Below are 21,728 nucleotides of genomic sequence, written 5' to 3'. Positions count from 1 at the left end.
TTGCCCCCTTCATGAGAAGGGGTAAAGGACAGGTGGGTGCACACAACCATTCCAGATTAACACAGGCTGAAGAGGCTGCACAATTTTATGAATATGCTAAAAGCCATTAAACTGTACACTTTCAATCAGTGAATTGCATGATATCTGAATTATATCTCAATAAAGTTGCAAACAAAAAAAGCAGACTTAAGAGACATAAAAATCAAATGCAGTAAGTGGACCTTGTTTGGATTCTGATTTAAATAAATCATTAAAAAGGTAATTGGGGAAAAGTGAATATGAACTATTAGAATACATTAAGTACTTACTATTATTTGTTAGGTGTGCTAGTGGTAATGTAGTTATTTAAGAAAATATCCTCATTTTTAAAGCAATGTCTACACTAAGGTATTTAGAGGTAAAATGTCATTATATCTGGAATTGCTTTAAAATATGACACAGAAAATAACATACCTTTAAAAAAGAAACAAATATGGCAAAAGGTCAAAACTCTTAAGTTTAGGTGATGGTATCTAGAAATTTATCAAAGTCTTCTCTCCAGTTTTCACATATCTCCAGATATTTGAAAAATATATTTAAGGACTTCCCTGTAGCTCAGATGGTAAAGACTCTTCCTGCAATGCAGGAGCCCCTCAATCCCTGGGTTCAGAAGATCCTCTGGAGAAGGGAATGGCTATCCACTCCAGTAGTCTTGCCTGGAGAATCCCATGGACAGAGGAGCCTAGCAGGCTACAGTCCATGGGGTTGCAAAGAGTCAGACAAAACTGAGTGAAATTTATTAGATCCAGAATAAATCTAGAAATTTAATTAATTAAATATAATAATTCTAGAGATTTATTAAAGTTTTCTCTCCAGTTTTCAGATATCTCCAGATATTTGAAAAATATATATATTTTTCAAAGAACAGGAAAAAAGAAGAAAGAAATAGGAAAAAAAACAGCAATTACCCTTTATTTTCAGAATCACGAGCCACCATTACAAATGTCGCATCCAAAACAGGAGAAAAGTCATTGCCGTGTAACTAGAGAACAAAAAAAAGAAAATGCAGCTGTAAGAAATGCGTTTAGTGGGAAGACCTAGTACAATCTTAACAGATAACAGAGCCTTCAGGAAAGGCTGAAATTAGCAAAAGAAGACAAGTGCATTCATTAATTGCCATCTGCTGAGATGCCAGAAACATGACTAGGCTCTGGCAGGTGGCAGGGAGTGGCAGCAAGATCAAGCAATCTGTGGTCTAGCAGAGAATGGAGACACCTCCAAAACCCAAACAGTGCACAGAGTGAGAAGGGCTGGGATGGGCACAAACTATGCCTTGGAGCTGCATGACTGGGACCCAGGGCAAGGGTCACAGAGGGACCTTATGCATCACCATCACTTAAGTGTAACCATCTTGCAGAAGGCTGGCTTTCTTCAGGCCTAGCTGTCCTCCCCAAGGCACACACAGCCAGGCAGACCTCCTGTCGCTCACCCAGACATTCAAATTTTCTGGAAACTTGAGTGTGCCAACTACGAGGATGTGCCTGTTTCCTTAGCCCAGCACAGGGGCTTCCAAGAATGGATAAGATGGGTGACAACTCTATGGATTAAGCTAAATATGTACAATGCAGAGTCCATCAAGATTTTAAGGTATTTTTTTACCCCCTAGGAGTCTGTACTTCCAAGAAAGTTATATCCTCAAGTCCTATCGTAACCTGGGGTTACAGTTGATTCCATCCTCAACAAATCTCATCTCTAGTCCTCATGACCAATATCCGTTCAACCCCTAATGAGTCCTCCCCTTCAACTTTGGGAAGAGTCTCCCCCATCTTACTATGTCCCTGTCCTGTTCAAACCTTTCAAGAGTTCCTCCTTTCTCCCAGCATCTGTTCTCAGCCTACTGGAAAGCCTCTGCCACGGAGCCCAGATTTCTCTCCAGATGTTCACCGAACATTCCCCTTGTGCCTGCACCTTTTTCTCTAGCCACACCTAACAACTTGGAGGTCCTGGAATGTCCCATTTTGTCACCTGAGCACCTCCTCTCCACATCTTTGCCTGATGCCTTCCTCAGGGTGGCATTCCTCAAGATACCCCTCCCCATCCCCGGTCCCAGCCCTACTCCCCAGGCAGAGTTGATCATTCCCTCCCTTTTTTTGCCACCTAAGTGGAAACAAAGGCCTCTTCTGACAGTGGTTCTCAACATAAGCTAGGAAAATATCACCCCCTAGCGGCATCTGGAAACATGCAGGGCTGGTGATGGTTGCCATGAGCTGAGGGACATTACTAGTGCAGCGCAGTAACACTTCACAACACAGGGGAAGGTCCTGCAGAACAAAGAATTCTCCCACGTACAATTCTAATAGTGTCCCTGTTGAGAAATAGTGCACAGTACTTAATTTGTGCTTAGTCACTCAGTCCAATCTTTGTGACCCTTTGGACTATAACACCAGGCTCCTCTATCCGTGGAATTTTTCAGGCAAGAACACTGGAGTGGATTTGCTGTTTCCTCCTCCGGGGGATCTTCCTGACCCAGGGATCGAACCCACGTCTCCCGTGTCTCTTGCATTGCAGGTGGATTCTTTACCACTGAGCCATCAGGGAAGCCCACTTAATTGACTATACCATAATGATTTACTTATGTGTCTGTCTTCCTACTGCACTGAGAACTCCTTGAGGACAAAGACCATTTTTATTCACATGTTTATCCCAGCAACTGGCACAAAGACTGGCAGACAGCAGATACCCAATCAATGATTGTCAATGAATGAACTGACTGTTGAGCACTACTAGAGTGTGAACTCCAAGAGAATGGAACTTTCTCTGTTTTGCTCACTGCTGTATACTGAGCACAGATGGAACACCCCATAAATCACTGCATAGTCAGTGTTAAATGTTGGCCATCAGGAAGTGGAATAGATGACTCACTCCCAGATCTCCCTGGGGATGCACACATAGTCAAACAGAAAAAACACGTGCGTATAGAGCTCTGTAGAGAAGAGGATAGCAGGAGCCAGAAGAGACGGATGTGGGGAAGGAACAGGTACTATGAGCTGAAAGGATCGGGGACAGACTGGAGCATGAAGTGACCCGGAAGCACAGGTGGAATGAGGATATGGAGAGCCACTGCCCAAGAAATCCCGGCCAAAGGAAAATGTACAACAGGATACTCATCCACTCACCTACTGTGTAATGTTCCAGTTTATTATAATTAACATGCACTAGTGCTAAGCATCGTGGATGCAAAACAAACAACTCTACTCTTAGGATGCTCAAGGTCTCCAGTGGTGTGCTCTAAGAAGGTGTGTGAACCAGCCACTAGGTAGGTTGGTGCTGTTTGTGGAGCATCTTAGATCCTAACTGGTGTCTCAGATGGTAAAGAATCAGTCTGCAGGAGACCCGGGTTCGATCCCTGGGTCAGGAAGATCCCCTGGAAAAGGAAATGGCAGCCCACTCCAGTATTCTTGCCTGCAGAATTCCATGGGCAGCGGAGCCTGGTGGGCTGCAGTCTGTGGGGGTCGCAAAGAGTCGGACACAACTGAGCGACCAACACTTTAGACCCTAACTAGTCAAAGGAATTTAGACTTTGAACCACAGATAATGGCCGTTGAAGGGTTCTGAGAAAGGAAATGATATGACTGAAGATCGGTTGTGGAAGATCTATCTGGTAGATATGTGTAAAATTAACACAGAAGAGACTAAAAGCAGGCAGAATAATTAAAAGACAACTAAGATGCTCACACAAGAGGCAGTGAGGGCTTGAATGAAACTCAGAGGCCAGGGGGAAAGGGAAGTGAGGACTCTGGTGAGCAACAGTGGGTGATGAATCTGCAAGACTTGGCAAAAGGCTGCACAGGACAGGAAAAAATTAAAGCTTTCACAAAGGTTTGGAGCTGGGAGAAACAGGAGGGTGGGAAAGGGGAAAGCGAAGGAGAATCAAGATTGGAAAGGAAGCTGACACAGTCTGGAACACACTGGACTTGGGAGACAGCAAGAGTACACATGGGAGAGAGATCTATGGGAACCCCAAAAGGCAGGTCTGAAGGTCATGCCTAGAAGAGATCTAGAACCATCTCCATAGCAATGATGATAAATTAACATAATTGGCAACATTTGATTAGTGGCTACTGTGGCTAACAAAACAGCATCTCAGAGAGGGCAAGAAATCTGCCCACAGTCACACGGCTAACAAACAGCAGAGTTAGGGTTTTTTTTTTTTTGCTCACACCATGTGGCATGTGGGATCCTAGTCCTCTGACCAGGGATCGAACCTGTGCCCCTTGCAGTGGAAGTGTGAAGTCTTAGCCACTGAACTGCAAGGGAAGTCCAAGAGCTGGAATCTGAACCTACATTTTAGCCAAACCAGAGGCAGGGTATCTATTGCCAAGCTCCCTCTCTGGAATAAAAGATCACTTAAGCCATGAGTTATTCATCAAAATGGCCAATGAGAAATGCAAATTTAAAACAAAAGTGTATTTCTGACACTGATTTTTCACTGGCTCTCTTCCAAATAATTCCTTTATCTCTTTTTCAATCTATTTGTCCAAGATTCTTAGAAAGCAGGTCGTATGCCAGGGATCCACTGTGAATCAACCATTAGGACTAACAAAGGAAGTGAACAAATCATAGCACCATCCCCAACAACTTCATGTTTGGTTTTAAAAGCAGTGTTATTATTATTATTTAAAAGCAGCAACAAGGGAGTTTAAAAAATTCAATGTTTACATACAGTATCAAATTTTAAAAGTACCTATTTTGTTTATTTAACTTAAATGCAGAGTACATCATGTGAAATGCTGGGCTGGATGAAGCACAAGCTGGAATCAAGATTGCCAGGAGAAATATCAATAACCTCAGATACGCACATGACACCACCCTTATGGTAGAAAGTGAAGAACAAAAGAGCCGCTTGATGAAAGTGAAAGGGGAGAGTGAAAAAGTTGGCTTAAAACTCAACATTCAGAAAACTAGGATCATGGCATCCAGTCCCATCACTTCACAGCAAATAGATGGGGAAACAGTGAAAACACTGACAGACTTTATTTTCTTGGGCTTCAAAATCACTGCAGATGGTGATTGCAGCCATGAAATTAAAAGATGCTTGCTCCTTGGAAGAAAAGCTATGACCAACCTAGACAGCATATTAAAAAGCAGAGATTACTTTAGCAACAAAGGTCCATCTAGTCAAAGCTATGTTTTTCCAGTAGTCATATACGGATGTGGGAGTTGGACTATAAAGAAAGCTGAGCACCAAAGAATTGATGCTTTTGAACTGTGGTGTTGGAGAAGACTCTTGAGTCTCTTGGATTGCAAGGAGATCCAACCAGTAAAATTCTAAAGGAAATCAGTCCTTACTACTCATTGGAAGGACTGATGTTGAAGCTGAAACTCCAATACTTTGGCCACCTGATGCAAAGAACTGAGATTGGAAAAAACCCTGATGCTGGGAAAGATTGAAGGTGGGAGGAGAAGGAGACGAAAGAGGATGAGATGGCTGGATGGCATCACTGACTCAATGGTCATGAGTTTGAGTAAGCTTTGGGAGTTGGTGATGGACAGGGAGGCCTGCAAGGCTGCAATCCATGGGGTCGCAAAGAGACACAACTGAGCAACTGAACTGAATTGATTTTGACAAAATAATTTTAATTACCACAGAGCAACCTTCAGACTTTTTTCCAAAAGGTGAAATGCTTCATGATTTCATAACAGAAAAGATAAATGTATCTGAATGATAGATCCATCTAATACCCTGATATAACTAAGCTGTTCTTAGATAAGTTTTCACAATGAAATCTTGAACATACTCTGAATTATTTGATTTCTGTACTATTATCTTCAAGGTACTTTTTCTTGACAAATTTATCTCTTTTTAAAAATATATTTTTTAATTTATTTGGCTGTGCCGAGTCTTAGCAGCATTCAAACTCTTAGTTGCAGCATGTAGGATCTAGGTCCCTGAGAAGGGACTAAACCTGGGCCCCCTGCATGAGGAGCACAGAGTCTTAGCCACTAGGCCACCAGGGAAGTCCTTCTTCATTGCCTTAAAATAACTGTTCTGACTTGTGCTCATCAGAGAGGCTGTTCCTAGATGCTATAGTAATCTAAGTGACTGTTATGGGTTCAACTGTGTCCCCCAACAAGATATGTTGATGTCCTAACCCTCAGTACAGGTGAAGGTGACTGTATTTAGACATAGGGTTGTTGCAGATATAATCAGGTAAGATGAGGTCACACTGGAGTAGGTGGGCCCTTAATCCAGTATTACTGATGCCATTGTAAGAATAGAAGAGACACAGAAACACAAGAGGAAAATGCTATGTAATAAAGAAGGAAGACAATGAGTGTTACAACTACAAGCCAAGGAATGCCAAAAAGCCAGCGAACCACTAGAAGCTATGAAGAAGCAAAGAAGGCTTCTCCTATACACGTTTTAGAGGGAGCATGGTCCTGCTGAGACCTTATAGCTTTGCAATTGTAAAACAATTAATTTCTGTTGCTTTAAGCCATCTGGTTTGTGGTACTTTGCTACAGCAGCCCTAAGAAACTAACAGTGACCAATTCCATTTATGTTTAACAGAACTCAGACTGTTGTGAAATTCTCTAGGGTAAAACCAGAAATAAGTACCTTAACATGGAGCTATATATGATTTGAAAAGAATAAATACTAAGCATAAACACCAAATAATCTGTCAGTCTTTGTCCAGGAGGATACTAATACACCATCTGTATGACGTGAACTTGAATTGCTCTTCTGTAAGTGGAAAACTTATAAAACTATACACCTGTCTATGGATAGATAGGTAAGTAAGCTTTTCTTTCACTGAGGCTAGCTGGCTGTATTAGAAAAAGGCAGATTTTGGGCACAGACACACCTGGAACATATGCATCTTCACTTCCATGGATGTCTTCCCAACCCAACTAACATGGCCACTGAACTTGATGTCCTGTTCTGGGCTCAAATTCTTCTTACACATATCTACAAAACAGAAAATCAACCTGAGCACAAATCATACTCCAACTTTTCTGTACTGTAAATCGACATATTTCATTGGAAATTTTCATAAATTCCACTATATTTCCTTTTTGTCTTGAAAACTAAAAATATGATTCCTTTTTGACATACTGAAGACATATGTATGTCTTTCTGAAAAATAAGGCAACGCAAAGAATATAAAAAGTGAAACCAGAATCATGCAAAACCCTTCCACTCGAAGATAATTATAAAAAACATGTTGATACATAGCTGACATTTTCATATGCATATACATATATATACATAAAAATTCTTCCATAAAAGGAAAATATTTCCTCTAATATTAATATTTTATAATTACTAAAAATTCTAAGTATGCCAAGAAAATAATATCACTTACCAATCTTGTCCACCAGGGCTGTAACTATCGATAAAGGAGACATCTTAGCTGAATGAATTTTGTTGTGCATGTAGCAAATAAGAACTGTAGGAAAACAGAAGAGAACCAAATAAAGGAAAAAGCAAAATTATTTTTTAATGTTCACAATTTACTCCTTGAAATTCATAAACAGTCTTATCTGGTTTTGAAGACCCAATTCCCCATATCCCACTAGTGGTCATATCCTAGAACTAAAGATTTTGATACATTAATGTGATCTAGAAATCCTCTAATCTGACTGTCTGTTGAATTTTAGCTCTGATGAGGAAACTGAAGCCCAAAGCCCAGGTCTACCAGGTGGCTTATTATCACTCAACCAAGGTATGGTGCCTAAGGCAGAAAAAGACCCAAACACATGAGTCTGAAAACATCAAACTTCTTCAAAAAGAGAAATAAAAGACAAGGACTCACCTACCTGTTTTCCTCTTGACTCTTCCTGAATCATGAAACTATTATTTGGCTTAGAGCTCTCCCTCCTTCCCCATAATACCCTCGGCTCCTACACTACCCCATGGTGATCTGTGTACTTCCCATATTTTAACAAGCATGTAAAGGTGCCAAGCATGACTCTATGTACCTTACAAATATCAACTCATTTAAAATTGTACTGTACTTCTTCAATAGCATTCCTGCCTACCCTATGATTCATTCAAATTTGTATCATCAACCCTCAGGACTGGGTCTGTGCTCTGTATCTGTTGAGTAACAATAAACTCTTCCATCCATGCACCTGCTAAAGGATGTACTGGGAGGGGGATGAGGAGTAAAAGGCAAGAAACTCCATTTACAAACCTTTATGGTACCCAGAAAGGAAACTGTAAGTGTCTGACCTACGGCACATTAGTGGAAACGAAGACAAGAGAAAAGACCCAAGAGCTAAGAAGAGGGCAGGTTTGACAAGACTTAAATTAACTCAGGTATCTAACTTGCATGAGTGAAGACGATGTACCATTCACTAAGAAAAAGGATATACACAGGAAGAGCAGAGTGGACCATTTTCAACACACTGAATTCAGGAAGTCCATGGCAGATCCAAATGAAGATGGCCAAAAGGCAGGACAAACTGGTCTGCAACTCACAAGAGCAGGCCAGGAAATGTACCTTATATAGCTCCCATACTAGAATTGATGCTTTTGAACCATGGTTTTGGAGAAGACTCTTGAGAGTCCCTTGGACAGCAAGATCAAACCAGTCAATCCTAAAGGAAATCAACCGTGAATATTCATTGGGGGGACTGATACTGAAGCTCCAGTACTTGGCCACCTGATACAAAGAGACCCCGAGGCTGGGAAAGATTGAAGGCCGAAGGAGAAGAGGACGACAGAGCTTCTCTTGTGGAGCACAGGCTCCAGGCGAGTGGGCCTCAGTCACTGTGGCATGTGGGCTCAGTAGTTGTGGTACAAGGGCTTAGTTGCTCTGTGGGATGTGGGATCATCCTGGACCCGGGATTAAACCTGTGTCCCCTGCATTGGCAGGCGGATTCCTTATCACTGAGCCACCAGGGAAGCCCCCATTTGGGGTTGGCTTCTTTATCTTTTTCTTATTCATTTGTAGTAACCCTTTTATATATAGTTTATTATTTTCTTCATTCTTCTTTTTGGTTACTCTTTCTTGCAGACATGTGCTAGGGTTTTTGTTGTTGTTGTTAATAGTATCTTTGGTCATATGGGAGTTTTTCAATTTAAAGCAGTCAAATTCAGCAATTCATTTTGAACTAAGACTATTACTATGTGCAAGCAGGTTTGGACTTTTTATATTTTCATGGTGAATTTTTCCTGTTCTCCTGTTTGTGCCTCTTTATACTGGTTTTTATTTAAGTACATTTTAATGAAATAAATACAGCTAATATAGGAGAAGGGGACGACAGAGGATGAGATGGTTGGATGGCATCACTGACTCAATGGACATGAGTTTGAGCAAACTCCGCGAGATGGTGAAGGACAGGGAAGCCTGGTATCCATGGGGTCGAACACAACTGAACAACTCAACAATACTGAGAACAATTGAAACACTGGGATTCGAGATTTATAGAGAAAGTGCATCTATCAACAACAAAAAGGGGCAGAAGACAACACCCTGGAGATCAGCAACATTTAAAGGATCAACAGAGAAAGAGGAAGCTACAAAGGAGACTGGGAAGTAGCAGCCTGAGAGGTGGGAGGAAATATCGCCAATGCCCACAGGTGAGTTCGACATTGTCAGGAGCTGCAAAGGGGTCAGGTATGCCAAGAAGCACCTGTGAGATCACGCAGTAAGGCAGCAACAGACTGCTTGGCATGATCAGCTCAATGCCACAGAGGAGCAGAAGCCAGAACACAAAGTTAGCTCTCAAGTGAGAGGGAAAGAAAACTGGAGAGTGCTATAAGGGAAGGGGATTTTACCTATTTTTCATTAAGAGCCTTGAATATGTTTAGAAACTGAGGGAAAAGTAAAGTTGACCAAAGGCTTGAGATACGAGGGAGAAAGTATATGTGATAAAAGGCGAGTTTCTTGAAGAAAGGGATGGAACAGTATCAAATGAACAAGGAAAAGGGACTAGCTATCTACATGAAGTGATGAAGAAAAACAGCATAGTGGCAGGGGTGTTTGTGTATTTAAGATAAGTGTTAGTCACTCAGTCATGTCCAACTCTTTGTGACCCCCTGGACTGTAGCCTGCCAGATTCATCTGTCCATGGAATTCTCCAACCCAGGTATCAAACCAGTGTCTCCTTCACTGGCAGACATTGCAGGCAGATTCTTCATCTTCTGAGCCACCAGGGAAGCCCATTTATTTGGCTCAGAGGTTAAAGCGTCTGCTTGCAATGTGGAAGACCTGGGTTCGATCCCTGGGTCGGGAAGATCCCCTGGAGAATGAAATGGCAACCCACTCCAGTATTCGTGCCTGAAGAATCCCATGGACGGAGGCGCCCGGTGGGCTATAGTCCATGGGGTCGCAAAGAGTCGGACACGACTGAGCGACTTCACTTTCAAGTAAACCAAAGTCAAGTGAGTGTGTGTGTGTGTGAGAGAGAGAGAGAGAGACACACACAGAGAGAGAGATCTTTCTTTAAGAGCCAGTAAGAATTTTTAGGGCTTCTGAAGTGGCACTAGTGGTAAAGAACTCGCCTGCAATGCAGCAGACAGAGGAGACATGGGTTTGATCCCTGGGTCCAGAAGATCCCCCGGAGAAGGAAATGGCAACCCACTCCAGTATTCTTGCCTGGAGAATCCCATGGACAGAGGAGCCTGGCAGGCTACTGTCCACAGTGTCACATACAGTCAGACACAACTGAGTGACTAACATTAACTAACTTATGAATTTTTAAGCAAGTTTATTAATTTCAAGAAAAACGTAACTAGGTGTACGCCCAACAATGGATTTACGTCTCTATTTTAAAGATTAACAGAGCCTTTCTTTCAATGCTTTCCCAACAGTTCAGTCCAAAGGCCATTCAATAGGAGCAAGCAGCACAGCCCCAAATCGAGTGCTGAAGCCCACATGGGGTCAGGAGGACACACCGTGAGGCAATGAGAGCCATGGCCCAGCAAGCTGCAGCCCAAGCACAATGAGGATGGTGACCTGCAGAGGGTGACCTGGTACAGAGCAGGACCCCAGTGAGGTGAGGGGAGGATCCAGGAGGATTTTGAGGTGGCAATCACATGAAACTGGCTATATACAGGGGAACTGATCAAATAAGTAATTATATTCTGGATAATGGAGCCAGCTGGAGAAGGGAATTACAAATGTGAAAACGGAGGAATAAAGAATGAACATGTGGCTCGATTAGAATTGGGACTATCAGTATGAACCCAGGGTTCCAACAGAGATATAGACAGATAGAAAGAAGAGAAGAGATAGATTGGCAGGCAGGTATAAATGGAAATGAACATGTATGTGCATATATTCCCCAGCTCACATACTAAAAGGGCATTGGAACAGTGATACCCCAGCAACGATGACCACTCCAGCACCCAGATCTTGGTTTCTCCATTAAAAAGATCCAGGGCTCCTCAGAGATTTGGCCGATTCCAGGACTGGAGCACAAAAAGTAGAAATGAGCCTAGAAGATCTTGTGCCAAAAAGTAAGGAAGTGCTCAGAGAATGATAGGGACACATCCAAGAAAGAAAGAAAGAAAAAAAAAACAGAAAAAACCACAGAAGTCAGCATGAAGGGACTGGAACAGTTCTGGGACAATTTGAACATCAAAACAGATGACAGAAATGCATTCTAATCCATTCAGTAACATAGGAATCCCTGAGTCCCTACTGAGTTCAAAATAATTGATAAAAGTCTGATGAGGAATGTGATTTTCACAAGTCCCAACAAGGTACTTATTAATTAAAAGGGGGAAAAGAGTAACTTTACAGCAAAGAAACCTGGCAGACACCATCTTCACCAAGGAATCAAAGATAACATCACAGGAATAGGACAAATTAGAATTATGCACTACCTGCTAAGATGCAACAGAAACACAGCACCCCTTCTATGTCACTCCAGTCGAACATGCACATCCCATATCTAATCTTGGGGAAGCATCAAACAAAACCAAATAAAAAGAAATTCCACAAAAGAACTGGCGCATAACCTTCAGGAGTATCAAGGTCATGAAAGTCAGGGAAAGACTGACGAACTATCTATGACACAACAACTAAACACAATACATGATTCAGAAGTGGATCCTCCTGCTATAAAGGACCTCTGGCCAAAGTTGAATGGGGTCTGAGGATTAGACTGTCTAAATGTCAGTGTTAATTTCTTGATTTTGAGGGTTATCTTGTAGTTAATGAAGAAGAATGTCCTTGTTTGTAGGAACCACATGTGAAAATATTTGGGGCTGATGTGCATCGTGTCATCAACATACTCTCACATGATTCAGGGAAGAACAACTCCTTGTACTCTGCCACTTTTCGATAAATTTAATTAAATAATTATGACAATTCAGAATTAGTATAGATGCCATTCTTTTTCTGCTCTTTTAGAATATCTTCATCTGTGCAAGTTAAAGAAAAAAAAGACCTTTTCCAGCCAGAGGCATCAATGCATTGATGTAAGTCCCTATTCAAAAATATTAAAATATCAGTACCTCCTAGGCTGTCAAGATCCTCAAGAATCCTGCCAAACCTGTAAAATAAAGAAAATTGTGATGAAATGAAAATCATGATGCTCACCCTTTAAAAAAAAATAACACATCATGGGCTGATAAATATCTACTAAAATTGTACAATTCTCTGAATATATTAAAAATCAGAGAATCACACATTTTAGATAAGTGAACGGATCTCAAAGTTATAACAAAGAAAGGAAATAAAATAAAAACAAATGGCACAAGCAAAAATAGTGCTGTGTTACCTTACGGTGTTTTGAACAGTCAAATATTTCTCTCGTAATTCAGGCTGACTGCCCAAAGGCAAGAAAACTTCAATGTAACTGTCTTTCATGGTCCTAGGAGGCAGTCCTTTTTGTGACTTAGCCAGGAAACTATGAAGTAGTTTTCTTTCCTCCATTGCTTTCACATGGTCTCTGAGAAGAAAGGATACAAGCTTCATGAAATACAGGAACCTGCTCTCCCACAATTTCAGTGCTATACAGGCCCATGAGACACCATGAAAGGAGGAAAGAGCAGGTCTGGACCTACCTCATCTCCTTTTCCTTCCCTTCCTTCCCTCCCTTCCCACCTGCCACTAGGTGAAATAAAAAATTTCTTTTAAAATTTCTCAGCCTAGTAGATAAGAAAAATATACTTATAAGTGATACAGATATATCCAAATGAATGATACATTCACCCTCATCAAAAAGTGTATTGAAAGAATAGAATCTTAAAAATGAAACTAAAAATACAGAAATGGACATAATAAAATATATATATATATTAATATATATGTAAATGCACTAAAGAACAACATGGCCACTGAACTCCACAATCCCATTTCTCACCTGGACAAGTCTCGTTTTTTCTGTGCCCCAGCTCTCTCTCTCTCTGCCTTCAATTTCAGGAAAGAGAGACAGAGGAGGAAAAATGGAGTATATCCAAAAGAAGTTTGGAAGGCAGACCAAAAGGTAAAGAGGAAAATAATATGAAAAGGAGACAGGGAAGAAAAAGAAGAGACAATTAAGGTGGAAGAGAAGAGAGACACGAGGGGATAGGGAACTAAAATGTTCACAGTATCATTCATTAAGCTGTCTTTCTAAGCTTACTTACGAAGTATAACTGCCAGAAAGGTGAAGCCTACAAATGGAACCAGGTAAATCCAGAATATGGAACATTCAATAAGACAAATGGCTTGGCCTCTTTAAACTCATAGGGATTAAAAAGGAGGCAGGCGTAATTATTATTCTACATTAGGGAAGACAAGAGAGTCATAAGCATGCAATTGTTTACTGGATCTTGATTTTTATTAAAAGTTATAAAAAATGTGGGGAACAATGGAGGAATGCTGAATATGGATGAATAATATACTATTAGGGAATTACTGTCAATTTCACCACATGAGAGAACATCTTATTGGAGATTTACAACTGCTTATTTTGTTACATAGGAAAATATATTTATTTATTAGAGATGTACTGGAACATAACTGGAGCTGAAGTGTCATGAACCTATATAGCCAGTATATGTAAACTGGCAAATTTGGAAAAATGTTCCTAAGTACTCAATTCAGATGGTGGGAACAAAAGGTATTCATTTTTTCTACTTTTCAGTAAATTGAAATTTTTCATAAAATGAGATAAAAAGAAGTCATTAGGTAATTTTTATACTAATAATAGATTATTACTTTGCTTTCTGTTTATCTCATTTTAGCCTCAAAATTCTGTTCACCAAGAGGGATTCTACCCTATTTTACAATAAGGAAATACTGAGAGACAAAGATTGTATGGGAGACCTGGTTAATTATGAACTCATAAGAAGCAATAAAGGAATCATGCTTCATGAAACAGATAAACCAGGAAACTTGGGTTCAAGTTCCAAACCCCAGTTACTCGACCGTTCAATGTCTGAGTTTCAATCTCGTCATATGCAAAAAAGGAACAGAAACATATGTCATAAGCATGTCCTAAGTTTCACTGACAATCAGTGAGGTAATATACCTGAATGCACTTTGAAAAATGTAGAGTACATGTAAATTACATGATTTTACGACAACAAAGCATCAACTGATGAGTATGTTGGAATGTTGATCTTCTCCCCCAAGTGAAAAAACCTCTCAATCCATTTCTTAACAATGGGTTTCCCCCATTCCTATATGGGAGCATCAACTGAGCCTAAATAAGCCTGGCATACCACTCCAGGGATAGAAGAACGAATGAACAGAGTGCATACCTCCAGTTTGTGGATGCTCCTACTATCTCCCGCAACTTATCTCGAACTGAAACAAAAATAGAGGTCATTCCATTAAACTAAGAATGTGAGAACTGGATTATGGCAATGAGCTCCAGAACTCCAAAAAGTGAGTCATGCATTCAAAATATTCAAAGAGCTATGAATTTCCATTTAATGCCATAAACAAACAGCTCAGGGAAGGGATCAGGCCTCTGCGTCCCCAAAACTTAAAACAATTACTGTTTCCTTACTGCTGCTGCTGCTGCTAAGTCGCTTCAGTCACGTCCGACTCTGTGCGACCCTATGGACAGCAGCCCACCAGGCTCCTCTGTCCACAGGATTCTCTAGGCAAGAACACTGGGGTGGGTTGCCATTTCCTTCTCCTTCCTTAGTGCAGAAAAGAATATCCTGTGTCAATCACTGGGATTTATTGGGCTGGCCAAAAAGTTCGGGTTTTCCATAAGATGATACGGAAAAACCCAAACTTTTTTCCTTATAAATAAGCAGAAAAGGGTAACTCCAATTATTCATCAGATGAGGCTGTGTATCAGCATCAGTAGGAGTCCCTTTATGATGAAGACATTATGAACAGAATCCCAGCCTATCCTCTTATAGGCAGTGGGACTAATATCAAAATTTGAGTCTCACTCTAATTGATTTCTCATACATTTATATTACCCTAAATGTTAGAAAAGTTGAGGCAAGGAAAATGAAGCAAAAAAGGAAAGGCAAAGAAAGCAATTTAAGTTTAGTTAATGCCCATTGCCCCAAATTGCAAGAATAAATTATTGCAAAAAAAATTTAAGCACTTAAAAAAAGAGTTGATACCAATTACCACACGCACACCATGATTCACATGTATAGGTGAACATGCTATATGGATAAAGGGGAAATAAATTAAGATTAAACAGTAGTTAGTCAACATTAAAAAATAAATCTATAGGATTTTAAATAATGTTTTGAGTTCATGCACTGTTATCTAGCATTTTAAAATATACATTCCGGTTACAGAAAATTACCTACAGCAATCCTTGTTCCTTCAAAAACTAAGTGATCAAAACCAAATATGGTTAGATGAACATGCATTTGACTTTTCATTAAAAAGTGGTTGATTTTTCTATCAAACAACTGTTATAGCAAATTCCTTGGTGGTCCAGTGGTTAGAACTTTGTACTTTCATTGCTGGGGCCTGAGTTCAATCTCTGGTCAGGGGACTAAGATCCCGCAAGCCACACAGTGTGGCAAAAAAAACCCAACTGTTATATACCATAAATTAGGTCCAAACTCTAATTACAATTAAACCATAGAGTACTGTGCCAAAAATATCCATTAGTAAATTAGTCTTATTTCTGACTTTTTTCCCTCCCAAGTCTTTTAAAGAAAAGAATGGACAGAAAGTATCCCAAATAGTATACAGATTACTGATGCTCAGTGATAAAAAATGATTATTATTAGTTTATAATGAGTTTAAGAAGAGAGGCAGGTGCTGAAGGCCAAGAAAACAAAGCAAATTTTAAATTTTGTATATATATATACACACACATATATATTTGGATCCTTTAAAGAAGCCATAATTTTCATTATAATGAATATTTCTACACTGACACAGACATCCATAGTTTGCATATCGTATTAGTAACTGAAACTAACTTCGATTAACCATAGATTAATAGGATACCTCTAACAAAACTACAGACTAGGAGTCTTTAGTTGGTACAACTGAAGGGCCTAGCTCTTGCTCATGAATTATATGTTTTTTCCATGCCTTCACAGTACCTACACAGAGGATGTAAAAATCATTTAACTAAAAGCTTGGTCCCTAAGGAACCAAAGGTCAAATTCTGAATGTGATTTCTATCCAAAGCTATCCTGGTCATTTTATAAATGAGAATCTTATGAAAAAGCAACCTTTACTATGTGTCATTTGCCCTATCTACATGCCTCTCAAATAAAAGAGGGTTTTTTTTTTTTTTCCCTATATGGGCCTAAAAGGTAAGTACTCATGCTTGCCTTCACGGATGTGGAAGACATTTTCCGGGTTCTGAGATTCTTGAGTCAGTCCTCTGCTGGGAGCAAGCAGCCCCTTGCTCAGGGTACAAAGCCTATAAAACAAGAAGGAACACACTTAGAGAAGGTTCCACGGCTTCTTTCCTCGCAATCCCAAAGACCTGTGCCTCCTCTGGAGCACTTTGCCATTGCACACTCTTAGTAAATACTGTCTTTACAGTGTCTGCAGTTGTTTCTCAAGTGTATGTATGTATATTTGTTTATGAGGCTACACCATAAACCACCTCTCCAATGAGAGTAAATTAGGTTAACAATCTACAAAATAAATAAATAAAAGATATCAACCAGGTTTCATGGTGCTAACTTATTACCTTAAGAAGCCCAGAATCTATTTGGTAAACAGCTGAGTAAACAAAAAATATTTTGTTATTGTCATACCATACTTCCTCAATAAATAAACTAAACCCAATTAAAAGTCAATCAGCTTTGAAAACAGAATTAACCCTTTCCAGGGTTACTCAAAGAGAATATTTATCGTACTTAGGCAGAAATTTCCTACTCCCCAGTGGAATAAAATCCAAGGTACTCACCCAAATATTCTTAACCTGTTCCCCCAAAACAAACTGTTTAACTTGATTTTGGCTAGTACATAAGTTTTAACTCCTAACCACACACTCTGCTATCAGGGATAACACACATACAGTATCAGGCACTGACAGACTGATCTGTTGAGAGCCCAGTGGACTAAGGCAAGGCATTGAAAACGTCAAGAACCCCAGATATTGTTATTCATTCCAGCTCAAGTGACTAGTAAATTCTTACTACCTAACGGCACCCCACTCCAGTACTCTTGCCTGGAAAATCCCATGGACAGAGGAGCCTGGTAGGCTGCAGTCCATGGGGTCGCTAAGAGTTGGATACGACTGAGCGACTTCCCTTTCACTTTTCACTTTAATGCATTGGAGAAGGAAATGGCAACCCACTCCAGTGTTCTTGCCTGGAGAATCCCAGGAACGGCGGAGCCTGGTGGGCTGCCGTCTATGGGGTCGCACAGTCGGACACGACTGAAGCAACTTAGCAGCAGCAATGCCAGGTTCAGTAATAACTAACTTATTTTCTTTAGAGTCCAAATTTACTATAGATTTCTCTTCTGAATTACAGCATTCACAAAGGGTCTCTGACTAAAAATATCTGGTAAAATCTCCATGTAGTTTTCAGTCATGTGCTACTAGAACAAATCCTGGTCCTTTCACCAAGTCAACTACTCTAACTGCAAAGAATACAGAAAGGAGCACATGCTCAGTGGCTAAATTAACTCCTTAGCCAGCCAGACATCACACTGTCTCTGATATGCTCCCTGCTCATCCACTAAGACCAGAATGCTTCCTAAAGGGTTCAGGTTTTGTTTTTGTGTTTATTCTCCAATCACACAGCTAACAAGACTCTACCTTACACAGTTTTGGTTTATCTTTTCCCAATAAATTTTCCATTTCTGTATTTTTATATGTGGATTAATATTTCAATCTTCTTATTCTTGACCTTCTAATTTGCATTTTCTCAGAACATGAGCTACTTCACTTTCTGTATACTCTGTAGGTTCAAATCCCTCACTGAAGGAAATAGAGCATGTGGTCCTTCATTCTCCCATCTCAGAAACTACTATTCTGCAACTGAATAAATTGGGTTTTAAAAAGCACACTGGAAAAAGCTAAAAATCTTCCATTGCCACTATTAGCTGGAAGAGCAAAAAATCATGCCCTCAATACATTAACTGGGAATAATAATAGATGCAGTAGATGATCACAATATAAGAAATGAGATCTGACTCTGAGTGGGTAAATACTTTAAATACTAATCACAGACTAACAGGAGCTATACAACTCATCTCACATATTTGGGTAAATACACATTTATACAAGCATTCTGTCTTGTTCCTTAAGAAGCAGCATTTTCTGCAGACTGAGGAAAACTATCTCATTCTGCCTGAGTAAAGAGTGGTGTAGCATACAGAGGTTAAGAGCCTGACCATGCTGCTTGTTAGCTGCTTGTTAGCTGAGTGACCTAACCTCTCTCAGCTTCAGTCTCCTCATATGTAAAATAGAGAAGTTAACACACATTAACCTGTGAGGGGCATGCCTAGTACATTGACAAGTCGTCAAAAAACATGAGCTAGTCCAGAAAGGCATGCTTCTTCAGAGTCTCCCCTAAAAGTCAAAAATGACCAGAAGTTTGGGAATAAGCCAGGCACTGTAATTCACCATCTCTGAATAGAGTATCAGATGGAGATAGTAAAGAAAGGAGTTGATAAATACAGAGAAACACTTGGGTCAAATTATTTGGAAAACTGTGGTCCTGGTCCTGCAACCCTGCTCTTTGCACACTGCCATAAAAAATGTGGAAATACATCCCTGTAGCACAACCAAGGCCTAATGTGAATCCTCTTTTTAAAAAGCATTGATTATACTGATCATGTATCAGTATAACAAATTTCTATTCTCCTGTGAATATTCAGTGTATTGTAACTTTTCACTACAATTTCATGTTGTCCCTACTGATAATCTGATGAAACCTGTGGCCCCTCATGCCTAGTAGCTGGGGTGGGGGGATATATTTTATTGATACACACAATGATATACATTATTTCAGATGGTTCACAGACCACTCCCTTTTGACACCCCCACGGGCCCCTAGGCTTAAAATATTGTGATTCAGATCAACCTCCTGGAAAAACTAAGGCCCAAAGAAATTAGATGACTTTTCCCCTGCCAGTCAACTAGCACACTGTATACAGCCAAGTTCTTCTGATCCCTCCTCACCCCCCACATACACCACACATTTGGGAAGCTGCTCTTTTCATAACTCCAGACTACTTCTCTTTATCTACGAGACACTGAGATTGGGGGGGAGGGGGTGCGCGGTGGAATGCTTCAACCACTGCCTAACACCTCAGTACCTCAGTTATTGGTTTATTCCCCAATAAGCCCTCTGGAGTCTTAATTACAGCAAAACCTCTAGGCCTTTAGAAGAAACTGTCAAGAGGCCTCTAGGAGAGTCAGGCCCTAGGACTCCATTATTGAACCTTCCCAATGAAAAGAAACGAAGGAACCCAACCTGTCCATGGCTACTGAAGGGAGTCACCAAAGTCACATGCAGGTGTGAACAGAAGTCTTAGCTGTTCTGGGTTCCAAGCTTAGGATGGGTGTCTGGGAAGAGTTTTCAGTACAAAACCAGGCAATGACACTCACAGGCCCTCCACTTAGGAAAAATGCCTCAGTTTAGAGACTAAACAAATATAAGTGACTCTTCCACTAGTAAGGGGAAAAAAAGAAACTACAAAAACAACCTACCAGTCAAATAACCTAAATATGCCAGACAGTCTGTATTCATTTATGTACTCACTAGACACTAACAGAGTACCTGCTTGAGGGTCTACAAGAATCAGAAGAAAGGAATGGCAGGTATACAAGGAGCTCATGGCAAAAAAAAGAGGATTTCTGAATGGGGGAGAGGCGAGATCAAGGAAGGCTTCCTGGGAAAAGGCACATGGACAAAACCCTGGAGATTGTACAAGGCCTGCCACATCATGTCAATACAAGCTAAAGGCAACTGTGGTTCTTCTCCTAATGACTTTCAACCTGTCTTCAAGCAGTAAAACAAAGTTAATGAGAAAATGAGAGACAGACAGACGCAGAGAACCTTTTTCAACTGCCAGCAGGGTCCACAGGAACAATGAGAGAGATTCAGGGCCCCCAAGTGAACGGCTGGGGATCACCGTCACTCAGAACCACTGTGGGCCACACCAGGGGGGCTGGTACACCTGTGGCAGGATGAATTCAGAAGCTGCAACAAGGGTCGGCCCCCTGGGACGCAACCAAGCAGAAAGATCTTGGAACAACTGGAGTGCTCCGGTGCAGCGGGTTGGGGGAGAGCCAGACATGCCCTGGAGTCTAAAGCCTTAAACTGGACACGCTGGGATGATGACTTACACAAAAAGGCATCCTCCTTGTCCAAGTGGCCCAATCAAAGCCACTCCCCCACCTGGCCTTACGGGTCTTGCTGCTCAGTAAAAATAAAGTTCAATCAGCACCAGGGGACCTAGTCACACAGTTCTGAGGTCCTGAGAGGCCAGAAGGTATCCTGCAATCTCTACCCACATTACAACACACTCAAGTCAGAGTCCAAGTCTGTCAAGCACTTAACCTTAAACATGCTCTGCAAAGAAGCGTAGAGGGCGATAAAAGTAATATGCAGTCCTAAACTCTAGCCTTCCGACAAAAGGCTAACTCCATACTACACCCCAGATGAGCAAAGAAAAAGGAACGTCCGGGAATGCCCAACTTCCTCCCTTCAAGTGTAGCTTCACTTTTATCATCAAACTCCGGCCAGAAGACGCGCAGGTCGGGGGTGCGGTGCCCCACCTGAGGCCGGCGGGGTACGTTAGTGCCCTTCCCTACCCGACCCTGTTTTCTGCCCATAAGCCCCCGGCGTTAGTTCCGCCTGCTGCGGCCCGCTCCTTCCGCCCGGGCCCGCTAGCAGCGCCGACGGAGGGAGTGGGCGCCCCCGGTCCGCGCCCTTCCAGGCGCCCGGCTACCTACCGCAGCGCCGCTCGCCTCATCGCGCTTGGCAGCCGCTGCACGCGTGACCACAGAGCCGGGCCCCCACGCACCGGTCGGTGGAGAGAAGTCGAAGCAATGTAAAGCGCGAAGACAGAAAGAGCGCTCGGGCGCCAGACCCGACCTCACCCTGACCGCACCCTTGTACCACGGCCGCGGAAGGGGGCTGGGGGCGGGGCTACGCAGTCCGGGAGCGGAGTCTCGCGGTCTAAGGGCGGGGCCTCGCTGCCTGGGGGCGGGGCCACGCTGCGCCTGCAGCCCCTCTCATTGGCGAGAAGCTGGAATCCGTCTCCCCCCAGGTTCCCGCTCAATCAGCAGCGGCGGGAGTGTTGCTAACTACGACACTGGCCTATCACAGATACTGTAGATAAAATGCACCCGGCGGCACCGGAGTGTGACGCAGAGGCTAGGTTCAGCCGCGT

The 21,728-nt window shown here is 41.6% G+C and overlaps 1 protein-coding gene across 1 annotated transcript in view; it reads right to left on the bottom strand.

Moving 5' to 3' along the window:
• ACOT9 (acyl-CoA thioesterase 9) overlaps positions 1-21,501 on the bottom strand; it is a 30,647-nt gene extending 9,146 nt beyond the window's left edge. Inside the window, exons 1-8 of the mRNA XM_040266645.1 lie at positions 21,289-21,501; positions 16,697-16,788; positions 14,687-14,732; positions 12,718-12,888; positions 12,452-12,489; positions 7,347-7,430; positions 6,846-6,949; positions 948-1,021 (exon numbers count right to left, since the gene is read on the bottom strand). Of these exons, the coding sequence (XP_040122579.1) occupies positions 948-1,021; positions 6,846-6,949; positions 7,347-7,430; positions 12,452-12,489; positions 12,718-12,888; positions 14,687-14,732; positions 16,697-16,788; positions 21,289-21,308 (629 nt within the window). The 5' untranslated portion in view covers positions 21,309-21,501. The remainder of the gene's footprint in view (positions 1-947; positions 1,022-6,845; positions 6,950-7,346; positions 7,431-12,451; positions 12,490-12,717; positions 12,889-14,686; positions 14,733-16,696; positions 16,789-21,288) is intronic.
• Positions 21,502-21,728: the final 227 nt, after the last annotated feature.

Source organism: Oryx dammah, unplaced genomic scaffold (assembly GCF_014754425.2).
Source record: "Oryx dammah isolate SB20612 unplaced genomic scaffold, SCBI_Odam_1.1 HiC_scaffold_23, whole genome shotgun sequence".
NCBI lineage: Eukaryota > Metazoa > Chordata > Mammalia > Artiodactyla > Bovidae > Oryx > Oryx dammah.
The sequence above is the reverse complement of the archived record's forward strand: the minus strand, read 5'-3'. Positions and strand labels throughout refer to the sequence as shown.